Source organism: Schistocerca gregaria, chromosome X (genome assembly GCF_023897955.1).
Source record: "Schistocerca gregaria isolate iqSchGreg1 chromosome X, iqSchGreg1.2, whole genome shotgun sequence".
Taxonomy (NCBI): domain Eukaryota; kingdom Metazoa; phylum Arthropoda; class Insecta; order Orthoptera; family Acrididae; genus Schistocerca; species Schistocerca gregaria.
The window spans coordinates 207,720,453-207,735,130 of record NC_064931.1 but is presented as its reverse complement, the minus strand read 5'-3'; the positions used below and the strand labels follow the sequence as shown (position 1 = coordinate 207,735,130).

Here is a 14,678-nt window from a genome sequence, read left to right as displayed (position 1 = left end):
TTTGATCTTTCCTTGGAGTTGAGCATTAACATCATTTAGGTGGCTAGTTATATCGACCAAGAACGCAAAGTCGGAAAGCCATTCTTTATCTTCGAACTCTAGGAGTCTCATTGACTTGCTTTCAAAGAGGATTGTATATCTTGCTTCAAATCAAACACTCATTTCTACTTTGTTGCACTTGTTAGCGATCTTACTTCTGTATAATATGAAATGTTATCATGCTCTGCATCTGAGCACCATGTATTTTTAGCCCCAGTAGGTTCTTAAGTTTTAACGAAAAGTTACCTAATGTCGATATAACTGCTTCCAACAATTCTCTTTGCTTCATCGTATCCTCAAGTGGATACAATTCTGCTAATTCTTCTGTTGTATTAAAATAGGCATCAACACCTCTGGCATAAATCGCCACTTGGGCAGTATCTGCCATATCTGTGCATTCATCACAAGCTAGAGAATAAGGTATAAACTCAGATGCAAGATTTTTAAAATTATTTCAGTTTTGTCTTCCAGTGTTGTCCACACTTCTAGCATCTAGTAACAGTTTGACGAGGCAGGCGTATTTTTTATAAATACTTTTTCTTTCCTGGAGACACAATTTCAGCGAGTATTTTGCCTTCTGAATATGGCTTTGATTTCTTTACCAGTATTAAGAGCTATTGCATAACTCACTTTCACATAGCAAGTTGACTCTGAATTCGCCCTTGTAAGTATCTGCTGTTGAGTAGAAAGATTCTTGTTTAAGTCATTTACCTGGTCTTGTCGCAATTGTCTTACGAAATGTAACTGCATGTTTAGTCTCATAATGCCATTGGTTATTATATTCTTTTGGAACTGAGACACATTCATTGCATGTCAGACGTATGGGTTTTGTTTTATATTCCTCAAAAAAAATAGTTTGCAGTACACTTGTCTTGAAAAGTTCTCAACTCCTCTGCAGTTTTCCTTTTCTTAGGTCCTATTTCTTTATTAGTTGACATCATATGACGTTTACTTCTTGAACTGAAACAGACATTTTTTTACCATAAGTCTGAAACTGACAAAGAGACAATACAGGGATCAGAGTTTGCTAATTTTTGTATGTGTATGGAACCTGACGTTCAGAATCCAATATCAGTTACCTACAGTGGTTCGATGAAACTCTCTGTAATTCCCTAATTCCCTACAAAATCTTCTTTGAAGTTCCCTGAAGTTGTTTGTCACTATAAAGCAAGTGGACAGTTTTGATGGGCTTTGTGGCTCTGTGGTAGTTTGCCCAACTGCCACATGGGTGGCCTTCGATTCCCAGTTGTGTTAAATACTTAAAGATAGATTTGTGTTCCACAGGCATTTATATGAAGTGTAGTGTACATGACAATGGAAAAAAAAATTAATTTGAAACGTTTTTCTTTTTTTTAAACAAATTTATTTATAAAGGATTGGTGATTGTGGATTTATATCTACAATTAAAACTGGATTTTGTGTTTGATTTGTAATTATAAATAAAAAGACATGTATTTTTCATAAAAATGAGAATAAAATATGTGCTAATTAACATTTATATATATATGATGTAGTTATTCGAACTAAACTAAAGTAGTAATTACTGCAACTAGGCTCAAACCAGCAATGCACAATTACCTCACGAGCACTACTCTTTTTCATTTTTTCCCAATCTTTATGTATTTCACGCTTCACAGAAGTGGTTGTAGAGCATGCAACTATGTTTTAAAATATAAATCAACTATGTACATATGCTAATCCTGGCCCTCCACATGGAAGGCTGTCATTGTACCACAGAGCCACACTGCTTGTCGAGTTATCGGTCTTTCATTTGGGTATCATCCGCACTTGGGAGACTTCATAGTCTTCTCTCTTGAGGAGGTTTTTGAGAGTAATATTCATCTGCTTTAGGAGGCAATTGATATTTTAGTTCTGAACATCATGTATTGTAAATATAAAAAGTTACATATGTTTCACTAAACTTAGCAGTCTTACTTTCAAATTTTGACCCCCATTTAGATTTCTTTTTTATGATTGTTTCTTAAAACTATTACACATTTCAAGTCGATAACATTATTATTAGTTGCTGTAAGCTAGAGAGAAAGGCAAGTTGCTGAAGTTGCGCTGGATGGTCCCTTTTCTACCTTTGTAAGGCGGAATCCTCAAAAGTCATCAATAAAAATGGATTTTACAATTATTTATTTTATACTACTAAAATAAAAAGAAGGTACTGAGGCAGAAACCATTGCAAATGTCGATTGGTGTACCTGCTCACCATAATTGAAAGCATAAAATAAATGCTAGCATACTAAAATTAAAGGCAAGCATCGCAAATTATCTATAAAAATATGAAAGCTGGCTTTATTTACATGAAGTGATGGCGGTAGGTCTATAGCGATCAAATATGCACCAAGTATACACATGAAGGGCTATCTTTGTGGCCAGTAGTATTGCGAGTTAGCAGTAAAATTAAATATGGAATGTATTGACTATTTCTGGCACTTGTTTCACCTGCACTGTGCAAGAAATGTATCCAGTTGTGCAGTCCATACTAATCTGTACTTTTTTGGAGGTTTCATGTGAATTAGAAGTAAATTTTTTTTTAACAGGAAACAGCTCCACGGACCAAAAATTTGGGCCACATTTGGCCTGCGGGCTGCTGGTTTTCTACCCCTGCTCATGTGGCATCCCCAAATCACTTGAATCATTTGAATCTCAGCACATTTCCTTTGAAAGGGCATGATCAGTTTCGTTGCCTGTCTTTCCACAATCCAACTGTGTGGTTTTATCGTTCCTTCATTAGATTTTCACACCTCAATTGGCATTACATGCACAAAGTCATTATTCTCTTCATTAACTATCTGTTTTCTTACCTGTTTCATACACTATGAAAACACATAAGAAAAGGTGAGATGCTTCTATAATTTTCTTTCTGTTTTTTGTGTGTGGTCTGCCATATTTCCTGATGAATTGTGGTGTCTACCCAGCATGAATAGCTCTTCTCATTTCTTCATGCTGTTATACTTTTCTGTTGTTTCTCATACTGGGTTTTCATTATTTTCCTCACATCCTCTAAAAGATATGCTAATGTAGTTTTGTCACATACTGTTAGTAACAAAACATACATTTGGCTAAAATTGCCAGAGTTACTTGATGCTACAAGTGAGCATAAATGTACATACTACGAGAGCGTGCTGAAAATTAATGCCTCAAAATTTTTAATGTGTGAACCCTTGAAGTTTTTAAATAAAACAAATGTCATTAACATTCTACATCTTTATTCTTCATGCTATGTATTTATTGTTCAGCATAGTCACCCTGCTGATGAACACATTTTTCCCAATGAGACACCAAGTTTCTTAATATCATCACTGTAGAATGTTTCACTTTAATTACAGAGCTACAACCTCACCTTTGCTTGCACCACTTTATCACCATCAAGTGAGGCCCTAAAGATGTCCTTTAAGTTTTGGAAACAGATTACAATTGGATGGGGGCCAAGTCTGGACTGTGTGGAGGATTATGATGATGACAGTGAACCCAAGACTTTGGATTATTGCAGATATCACAGCACTTGGGTATGTGGTCTGGCATTGTATTGCTGAAGGAGGGGATGCTCCATGTGTAAATAAACTCTCCCAATCTGAAACTTGATTATAGCATGGTGTTTCTTGTACAGAGACATAGTTATGTTACATACTACAATTTAGAGCCCTCTAGCGGCAGAGGGTTGCAAACATGTAGACATGAAGAATAAAGATGTAGAATGTTAATAACATTTGTTTTATGTACAAAGCTTTAAGAGTTTTCACATAAAAAATTCAGAGTGAAAGCATTGCTTTTCAGGATGCCCTCATACAAATTCCAGACTAGTGAGGATACATCGTAATAAAAATAAGCAAATAAGTAAAATACAAATTGTATTTTTCTTTTAGTTGAACAAGACCATAGCCTCAATATATTAAGATATAGATTCCTGTTAAGCTAGTGGAATGGAAGAAGTGCCTGTTTGTGCATGTCCATGGACGATGAGATAATTAATGTCTAACGTATTTTGAAAGTTATACGAATGCCAGTGCAACAGTAAGGAAATTCAGACTTCCACAGTTGTCAATATCCATTGTTAAATTTCATAAATGGTTTGATAACTGTTGTATTCCAACCCCCCCCCCCCCCCCCCTCACTCCTCCCCCCAAGGGTTGTATTCAGTATTGCTGTGGGCTTATAATTAATATATGGCACTCAGGTCTGGAAAAATAATCTGTATTGGTTTATTTACCGATGGGAATTATGTGGCGAGGATTACCAGGGGAACAGGAAAAGATAACTCTAATTGCTCCAGACGCATCTTGGAGGTAAAGGCAAAATTCAAAGCTAAAGGAAATAAGCCATTCAGCATCTTCTCTAGATGGTGGGCCTAAGTGGAAGAGAGAGTTTTTGTTACAGCTCCAAGAGCCCTCTACCTCGCAGTTCGGGTCTTCCTGCAATGTGATTTGATTGGCAAGGCGGCTTTGGTGGTGGTGATGATTCAGCCTGATCTGACTTGAACTGGTTGATTGCTGTCACATCAGCTGAAAGGTATCAGACAAGAATGGTGGCCTCTGTAAATTTTTAATAATAAAAATTACTCACATTCGAATTGTATATCTCCACCCCTGTCCATGAAAAAGTTTGCTACACATAACTCAGACAATCTCTATAAGCCTTATAGCCTGCAACAATATTTGGTTTTCATTTAACAATTCAGTAGAACAGATAACATTTTTGCTACAGCGGTCATATGTTGTCGTTGTGGTCTTCAGTCCTGAGACTGGTTTGATGCAGCTCTCCATGCTACTCTACCCTGTGCAAGCTTCTTCATCTCCCAATACCAACTGCAACCTACATGCTTCTGAATCTGCTTGGTGTATGCATCTCTTGGTCTCCCTCTATGATTTTTACCCTCCACACTGCCCTCCAATACTAAATTGGTGATCCCTTGATGCCTCAGAACATGTCCTACCAACCGATCCCTTCTTCTAGTCAAGTTGTGCCACAAACTTCTCTTCTCCCCAATCCTATTCAACACCTCCTCATTAGTTACGTGATCTACCCATCTAATCTTCAGCATTCTTCTGTAGCACCACATTTCGAAAGCTTCTATTCTCTTCTTGTCTAAACTATTTATCACAGATGTTTCACTTCCATACATGGCTACACTCCATACAAATACTTTCAGAAACGACTTCCTGACACTTAAATGAATACTCGATGTTAACAAATTTCTCTTCTTCAGAAAAGCTTTCCTTGCCACTGCCAGTCTACATTTTATATCCTCTCTACTTCAACCATCATCAGTTATTTTGATCCCCAAATAGCAAAACTCCTTTACTACTTTAAGCGTCTCATTTCCTAATCTAATACCCTCAGCCTCACCCGACTTAATTCAACTACATTCCATTATTCTCATTTTGCTTTTGTTGATGTTTATCTTATACCCTCCTTTCAAGACACTATCCATTCTGCTCAACTGCTCTTCCAAGTTCTTTGCTGTCTCTGACAGAATTACAATCTCATTGGTGAACCTCAAAGTTTTTACTTCTTCTCCATGAATTTTAGTACCTACTCCGAATTTTTCTTTTGTTTCCTTCACTGCTTGCTCAATATACAAATTGAATAACATTGGAGAGAGGCTGCAACCCTGTCTCACTCCCTTCCCAACCACTGCTTCCCTTTCATGCCCCTCAATTCTTATAACTGCCATTTGGTTTCTGTACAAATTGTAAATATCCTTTCGATCTCTATATTTTAGCCCTGCCACCTCCAGAATTTGAAAGAGAGTATTCCAGTCAACATTGTCAAAAGCTTTTTCTAAGTCTACAATTGCTAGAAACGTAGGTTGCCTTTCCTTAATCTAGCTTCTAAGATAAGTCGTAAGGTCAGTATTGCCTCATGTGTTCCAATATTTCTATGGAATCCAAACTGATCTTCCCCTAGGTCGGCTTCTACTAGTTTTTCCATTCCTCTGTAAAGAATTCGCATTAGTATTTTGAAGCTGTGACTTATTAAACTGATAGCTTGTTAATTTTCACATCTGTCAACACCTGCTTTCTTTGGGATTGGAATTATTATATTCTTCTTGAAGTCTGAGGGTACTTCGCCTCTCTCATACATCTTGCTCACCAGATGGTAGTGTTTTGTCAGGACTGGCTCTCCCAAGGCAGCAGTAGTTCTAATAGAATGTTGTCTGCTCCCAGGGCCTTGTTTCGACTCAGGTCTTTCAGTGCTCTGTCAAACTCTTCATGCAGTATTGTATCTCCCATTTCATCTTCATCTACATCGTCTTCTATTTCCACAATATTGTCCTCAAGTGCATCACCCTTGTATAGACCCTCTATATACTCCTTCCACCTTTCTGCTTTCCCTTCTTTGCTTAGAACTGGGTTTCCATCTGAGTTCATAATATTCATACAAGTGGTTCTCTTTTCTCCAAAGGTCTCTTTAATTTTCCTGTAGGCATTATCTATCTTACCCCTAGTGAGATAAGCCTCTACATCCTTACATTTATCCTCTAGCCATTCTTGCTTAACCATTTTTCACTTCCTGTCGATCTCATTTTTGAGACATTTGTATTCCTTTTTGCCTGCTTCATTTACTGCATTTTTATATTTTCTCCTTTAATCAATTAAATTCAATATTTCTTCTGTTACCCAACGATTTCTGCTAGCCCTCATCTTTTTACCTACTTGACCCTCTGCTGCGTTCACTACTTCATCCCTCAAAGCTACCCATTCTTCTTCTACTGTATTTCTTTCCCCCATTCCTGCCATTTGTTCCCTTACGCTCTCCCTGAAACTCTGTACAACCTCTGGTTTAGTCAGTTTATCCAGGTCCCATCTCCTTAAATTCCCACCTTTTTGCAGTTTCTTCAGTTTTAATCTACAGCGGTCGTATATAAAATTATATACTTGATATAAGAGAAATACAGATGTCAGCCGCAATTGGGCATAGAATTAAATTCAGTGGCAACAAGAGAAAATTTGTGCCGGAGTGGGACTCAAACCCAGAATTCTCGCTTTATGCCAGTAATTACCTTGACCACTTCAGCTATCTGGACACACTTCCCCTGCAACCCAAATTCTTAACTTTTCATACACACACACACACACACACACACACACACACACACACACACACAATCTACCATCTATTGTCCTCATTGCATGCCCCTTTAACTGATTCCTGTAGGAACTCACACATAGTGTGCAACCACACTGAGGTTATCATTACTATTAAGGTGTCTGTTCTGTCAGATATGTTCAACAGAAGACCACACACACAATAATATAGCCTTTGTTTTAATGACTGCCACACCAGCTTACTTATCATATCCACAACACTCTCCCCCCTATTTAGTGATAAACGAGCCGCCCTTCTTTGATCGTTTTCAACATCCTCCATCAATCCTTGTCAAACATCACTACCTTTTTTGGTTCCCTCCACAGTCATTCGGACGTCCCATTGAAAGTTTCCTCAGCAGAATTCAAGCCAACACAAAGGTGCAGTGTGATCACACCTTAAACTAATGTCCTCTTATAGGTGTGTGGACACTTAACAAATACTAGTGAACTGCCCCACAGTAACCATAGTGGTTCACTATCAGCATTCACATGCACCATAGTGAACCTTTGGATACTTAGGCTTCCATATTTTCTGTATGCTTGCTGATCTGCAGCTGTTGGCAGGAAATGAAATGAATGAGGGCATGCTGACAAGTAATGCCTCTGCATTTTTTATGTGAAAACTCTTAAAGCTTTTTAATTAAAACAAATGTTATTAACATTCTAAATCTTTATTCTTCATGTCAACATACTTATTTCTCAACATACTCACCATGGTGATGAACACATTTTCCCCAGTGAGACATGAGTTTGTTGATTTTGACACTGTAGAATATTTCACATTGTTGCTGGAGCCACAATCTCACCTCTTCTTGCACAGTTTCAAGATGAAAACAGATGAAAATTGTGTGGGGCCAAGTTGGGGCTGTATGGAGGATGATCTATGACAGTGAATTCAAGGCGTCGGATTGTTACAGATGTTGCAGCACTCTTGTGTGTGGTCTGGCATTGTCATGCTGAAGGAGAGGTTTCTCCATGTGGGAATGAACTCTTCAAATTAAAACTCAATTACAGCACATCGTTTCCCATGCATGGTCATAGTTGTTACACGCTACATTCAGAGTCCTCTTGCGGCAGGGGGTTGCAAATATGTAGACATGGAGAATAAAGATGTAGAATGTTAATAACGTAAGTTTTATTTTAAAAAACTAGGCATTACTTTTCAGCATGCCCTTGTACATAGGTTATGTTTGCAACAGGGTGTTTGCTTTTTAAATCATCAGTGATGTAATCTTGTGCCATTCATTTGATTTCTGTTTAGAGTATAAGTCACTTGAGACACATTCTGCAGCTTCTTGCATCCTTTGACATAACAATAACAAGATAATTTTGTGTGCAACACCGTGTCTGATATATAGCGCCTAACGAAAAAAGTGAAGTACACAGACGTCATTGTCGGACGTCAACATACAGTGACATCCCATTAGGGTCTGTGTAAATGATTTGAGTTGCAATTCTCTAAGACAGGTAGAGTGACCATCAGAGTGGATTAGTGTTCAGTGTTTTACCAGGAATGGTAGAGAAAATAAAGGGTCTGAAGAGTAGCAGATATTGAATGGTATCGTGAGGAGACGTTCCGGTCTTGAAAATTCAGTTCGGGATGACACTTCACAGGTTAGTAGTATACCTCAAGGACATCGACTCATTGAAGTCTTTAAAGTTCACTATCTAGAAAATTTCGAGAAAAAGGGGTGTAAAGTTTTAAGCATAGCTCATACATATCTAATATACGGTCAGAAGTAGCATTCCATCATACAGGTGAAATAGCTCAGTCAGTAGCATGATAGAATGTCATGCGGCCGATCTGGGTTTGATCCTAGTTGCAGGCCCAATTTTATTTTGTTTTCTGAATTATCTTACAAATTATAACAACTTTTAAGTAAAGTTAATGACCTAAAGTATTATTAGTTAGATCATAAATAATTTTAGTTTGTTTATGAAATGGCTGTGACGGCTATTCAAAAAGGGAATTACACTCATCAATATTTTCCTTGTAAAAAATTGAATAATTTCAGATGTGTTTCAGTGGAGGTAAATTAATCACCTCTGTCACAAAATTCTTGGCAGAATTTAAATTGTATAAAATTTTTTACAATAATGTGTTCATTTGTCAATTTCATATTTTATGTGCAAGTACCAGAATGATAATTGTCATAAAAACTTTGAAAACAAGAGGTATTTGCCATCTTGCACAGTTTTGAAGGATGATTGCTTACAGGAACAATGTTCTTTTAAAAGATCTGTGGAAAAACATATTTCACTTACATTCCTGAGAACTTGTCTTTCATCAGGAAGCCTGGAAGCAAACCAGGCATATCGGATCATTTCCTTAAAAATTGGCATTGAGAGCTGATGGTGGACTATTGATTAAATTTTTATACAGTCTTCACGGGTGTTTGTGTCTCTCATTTTCTATATGATAAGCACAATTTTGTATACACTTTCTCAGAGTTTTTTCTTGTCTATGAAAATAGACATCAGTGGTTGAACAAGTGCAGTACATATCAGAGGAGCCACTTTAATTGTACATGTTGGTGATTTCTTATCATTCTGAAAGACTATGTTGTATAATTCAGGCTTTGCTTGTTCACCCTAAAAGTGAATAGCTAACAGAAGCTGTTCTTGACCCACATAAGAATTCAAACACTGGGTGAGAAAGTCAGTGTACGGTTCTGTTGTTAGCTTGCCAGATTTGGAAGACATATTACAACATTTTTATAATTTCTTTTCTGTTTTTTTGAACTTGGGGTCCAGTGTTACTGGTTGCCTCTTGTGAATACACACACAGTTGAGGTAGAATGTTTTCAGATAGTCGTGTCATTTGATGAAAATAGTTTGGCTTTCTTTGACAGCCCGAGTCCTGTTGTACACCAACTGACACCGACATCCTGCATAGAAAAAACAACCAAAATCGAAGTATTTTATCAGAGAATTGTAAAAATAGAGAGCAAAATGAATTTTTAAATTTGCTGCAATAACTACTTGCCTGGTCAGTTTTGATAACAAAATCTTTGTGGAAATTCGGTATCAATTTAAACATCTGGTTTCAAAAAGTGTCTGCAGCAAGTAAGATTGTCTGCAGCAAGTAAGATGTCTTCGATCATCGCTTTTTTCCTTGAAACAGATCTTCTCTCTCTTTGCTGACAAATCATACTTATTTTTGAATCTATGGACCCAGTTGTCAGAAGTTTTAAATTCAAAATTTGTAAACTAGTGCTGCTGCTAAAGCGCACTGTTGTAAATTTTGTATAAACACTTGCCAATAATTCTCGTGGGCTTCAACAAAATGATGATACATCCAAGAACTGATTGCTGCGTACTTATCAAATTGATAGCCTCCTTTTTTTGTTTCTTCTTCCCATTGGGATAAGTGTTCCTTCTTTCTTAACCGGCTGCATCCTTTTTTTTAGTTACAACCTGTGGTGAGCCTTTGCAATAAGAACAATGTTAATTTCATGCTCCAAAGAAAGACAGTCTACCTATCTTGCCTTCTTTTCTTCTGGTTCATATTCATCCAATAAGATGTGGTATTCATACTTTTCAAATGGTTCACCTTCACAATTTTCATTTTCGTGAGCAAGTTTATCAGCAGTAGCAAGCATTTTTTCAGACAATATTTTCATAATAAGTCTGTAAATTTCTTCACCTATCAGCAGGCTTCATGAGAAATTATCGTTCAAGATTCCAGTGCAATCAAATTATTTGAAGCACGCAAGCTTTTATAACAAATAACCGCATCTTTTAACATCATCTTCAACACTTCACTATATAATGAATCTGCAGCTTCTGATACTTTTGGCGTGTCTTCATTGACAGACATTTTTAATTCACAATATTGTACAAATTCTGATAATATTTCACAGTACATAATCCTGCAGTGTCTGTGAAAGTCAGGAAAGAACTGGCACTGTAGCAGGTAAGGCCCATTGCTCAATTAGTTCTGTGCAGCCCATGACACTTCCTGACCATATGCTTGTTTGTATGTACAATAGAGCAACTGCACTTTTTTACAAAGACACCAGTTCCTCGAATTTACAGCGAATATTTATAACCTTTCCACAGCTTATAAGATCGCCCAATTTTGTAATAAGATTGTAATGATAGTAATTAACACTTTAATTTACCTCCATTAAAAATGCATGTGAAATTATTTAATTTTTAAAAATAAAGTATTGACGAATGTAATACAAAATTTAAATAGCCTGTGGCAGCCATTTCATAAACAAAGTGAAAGTATTGATGATTTAATTGATGATACCTTAGGTCATTAACTTTATTTAAAAGTTGTTATAATTTTTTTAAACAATTAAGAAAACAAAATAAAATTGATCTTGCAGGTAGGATTGAACACGGATTGGCTGTATGACATTCTAGCACCCCACTGACTAAGCTGTTTAGCTTGTATGCTGGAATACTACTTACGACCATATATGAGTTGCATATTAGCTACGCTTAAAACATTACAGCCTTTTTTCTGGATATTGTGCTTCAAGACTTCTGTGAGTGGACACCTGTGGGGCATTCTACTAACCTTCATAGTCCCATCCTGAACTGAATTTCTGACATCAATAAGGTCTCCATGTCAGTGAAGGACAGGGAGTTGCTGCAGACTTGGGTGAGACAGTGTTAGCAGCACCTTGACGGAGTTTGAAAGGGGCCTCATCGTAGGTCTCCATTTGGCCAGCTTGTTGCGTCATCCAATATGTAGATCTGTTGACCATTTGCACGTAACAGTGGCCTGATATTGGGCTACATGGGAATGTGAGGCAGGTATTCTCGTCAAGATTCCGGTCGACCACGTCTGACCACTGTGAGGGAAGATCACCGTATCGTGCACCAAACATATTGTAACCCTTTCACATCTGCAGCTACTTCTGATTGCAAGTAATGGACTCCCTGCAACATTCTGTGTCACCCTGCAGCACTGGTCAGATACTAGCAGCAGTCAGATTAGGTAATTGCCATCCCATGTGTGGGTTGCCATTGACACAGCACAGATGTCTATCTTTGGAATGGTGCCATATCCCGAAAGAGTAGACCACTGATGAATGGTGTTGCGTTTTGTTCAGCGATGTCCCATTCTTCCAAAGTTTGGAGTCATGGCGGTGTTACTCTTGGTGTCGTGACATGGGGAGCCATCGGATATGATTTCAGGTTATGGCTGGTAGAGACTGAGGGAACTTGGACAACAGAAGTGTAAATCGTGGACATGTTGCATCCTCACCATATAAAACAGAAATGGGGGCAAACTCTGAGACATCAATTTCGTCCCAGTGGCAGTACCCAGGATATAAAGGATGAGTTGCAACAGCTGTGGACCAGCTTGCTGCAGGAGAGAATACAACAGCTTTATGACACCTTTCACAACTGAATCGGTGCATGTATAAATGCCACAGGGGGTACAATATCATACTGATGAGTGTGCTCTTACTGAAAAATTATATGCAAATTTGATTTCATTTTTTTAAATTCCATTTTGTAGTTGTTGTGGTAACATCACAATTGATCTGAAGCCGTGAAGTTTCATGTCATTTTCTCCTCCCTTTCCGGGTGCTTGACGTTTTTTGTCAGGCTGCTAGCTCTCCAGATCTGCCTCTAGTAGGACATGAATGAGAGCAGCTGTGGCATCAACTTTGTCCCAGTGCCAGTATCCTGTATGTAAATGCTCCTTGTGCTGAATTATAGTTTTGAGCTTGTTCATTAATGTATGGAGTATTACTTAGTTACATCAGCTCATTTTTTTTCCAATCTTTATTGTTAGTAGTAAGGATAATTGGCCATTAAGATTGTGTGTTGCAATTCCATCTTTATTTTGTTTCAGCCCAACTGCTATTCTCGGGTGGTGGACATACTGGGGAAGAAACATATTTTAATATTTGCACTTCGTAGGATTCCACAAGGAGAAGAACTGACATATGATTACAAATTTCCTTTTGAGGATGTAAAAATACCATGTACCTGTGGTTCGCGAAAGTGCCGCAAATATCTAAACTGAAATTCTCGTTTTGTGTATATGTAGATATGTGTGTGTGTGTGTGTGTGTGTGTGTGTGTGTGTGTGTGTGTGTGTGTGTGTTTGCTCTCGCGCTCACCCGTGCATCAATATGAGCGTGTGGCTTGAAGACGAGAACAAATCTCATAACAATTTTTCATGTGCAAGGTGTTTGTAAAAGTGGTGACCAAATATACTCTTGTGATAAAAATTGTTGTAAAAGTGTAGTTCTTAAAGTATTATATTTTAAAATATGAACTTTCAAGTGTGTTGTTGGAGGAAATTTTTGGAATATTTTTGAGCTGTGAAATGTGATAGATATCCAATGTGACATTCATTTTCAGTTCTTTGTTTAATTTTCCTGTGGTTTTTTAAGTAACTGTATTCTGATATATAATTTTGTATGTTCTGTGTTAATTGTGATACTTGTGTAGGTCTGAGTTCCAGTGCATGTGGGTATGAACATAAGTTTTATTGCCCAGGCTGAAAACTTTGCATGAACAGGGCAAATTATGGCAGACCTCTCCATATTTTTATTTTGCTAATGCATTTTCCTGTTAGTCTGTGAGTCATTGTATGTGATTAAATAAAAGAAGGGACACTGAAAATTGCTTTTGTGGCAAATTGAAGAAACAACCAAATTTCATGTGACTGGTGACAGAGTAATTTTGAAGTAAGTAGTCTTGATATAGTACCAAAGATTTCATGTTGTCTTCAGTCCTGCTCTTAGTAATATGTTATGGTGATAATTGTACATTCAGCCAGGATGCATATTACTGTAATTGTATATGTGTGAGTCATGTAAACAGCAAAATGTGTTTTATAAATAATTGTAAGTTTTGACTGCTTTGTTTTTAAAACAACTGTTTAATTTTGAGAGACTCAAGCCTTTCTGGCAATGGCTGGGTGGCTACATGAGGGCTAATAGCATATTTGAAATAATTGTCTGTGTTGGAATTTGACAAAAAAATTCATTGTAGACACTGTGTCTCCCCTCTTTGCAATATGCCTAAATGGAAAGTGAGCCACGAGTATTAGTCACAAATAGTAATTTAAACTGTGAGTTACTGACACATCAGTATTTTGAGGAACAGGATCTGCAGCAGTTTCATATTAATGTATGTTGACTTCAATATAATTTTATCAGAATGTATTGCCATCTTTACTAATGTTTTTTAATTAATGGGACATCTTGACTGATTGTAGATGAAAAATGCCAATGCAGCTTGTGTGATTTATTTCATAGTAAGTTATTAATTTTAAGCACATGTGCTGTATCTGTAACTGGCTGAACAGCTGCCTTAAAACCATTTATCAGACACTAAATAAATTCTTAAATTCTGTGCTGTGATATTCCGCAGTCCTTTACATATGGTAATGATTGGGTAGCTTTAGTTTACCTTAAAAATAGGGAAGACATATACCTTCTTGATATTATGTTGCATCTGCTTTGGCGGAAGTGGTACCATAGTGGGAGAATAGCATGCTAACTCTAATGTGAGAGCAACTACCAGTCCAGTTTGCAAATGTGACTGGTGCCTGTAATCA

The 14,678-nt window shown here is 37.3% G+C and overlaps 1 protein-coding gene across 1 annotated transcript in view; it reads left to right on the top strand.

Moving 5' to 3' along the window:
• LOC126297970 (histone-lysine N-methyltransferase trithorax-like) overlaps window positions 1-13,689 on the top strand; it is a 116,012-nt gene extending 102,323 nt beyond the window's left edge. Inside the window, exon 11 of the mRNA XM_049989286.1 lies at window positions 12,961-13,689. Coding sequence (XP_049845243.1) covers window positions 12,961-13,134 — 174 coding nt within the window. The 3' untranslated portion in view covers window positions 13,135-13,689. The remainder of the gene's footprint in view (window positions 1-12,960) is intronic.
• Window positions 13,690-14,678: the final 989 nt, after the last annotated feature.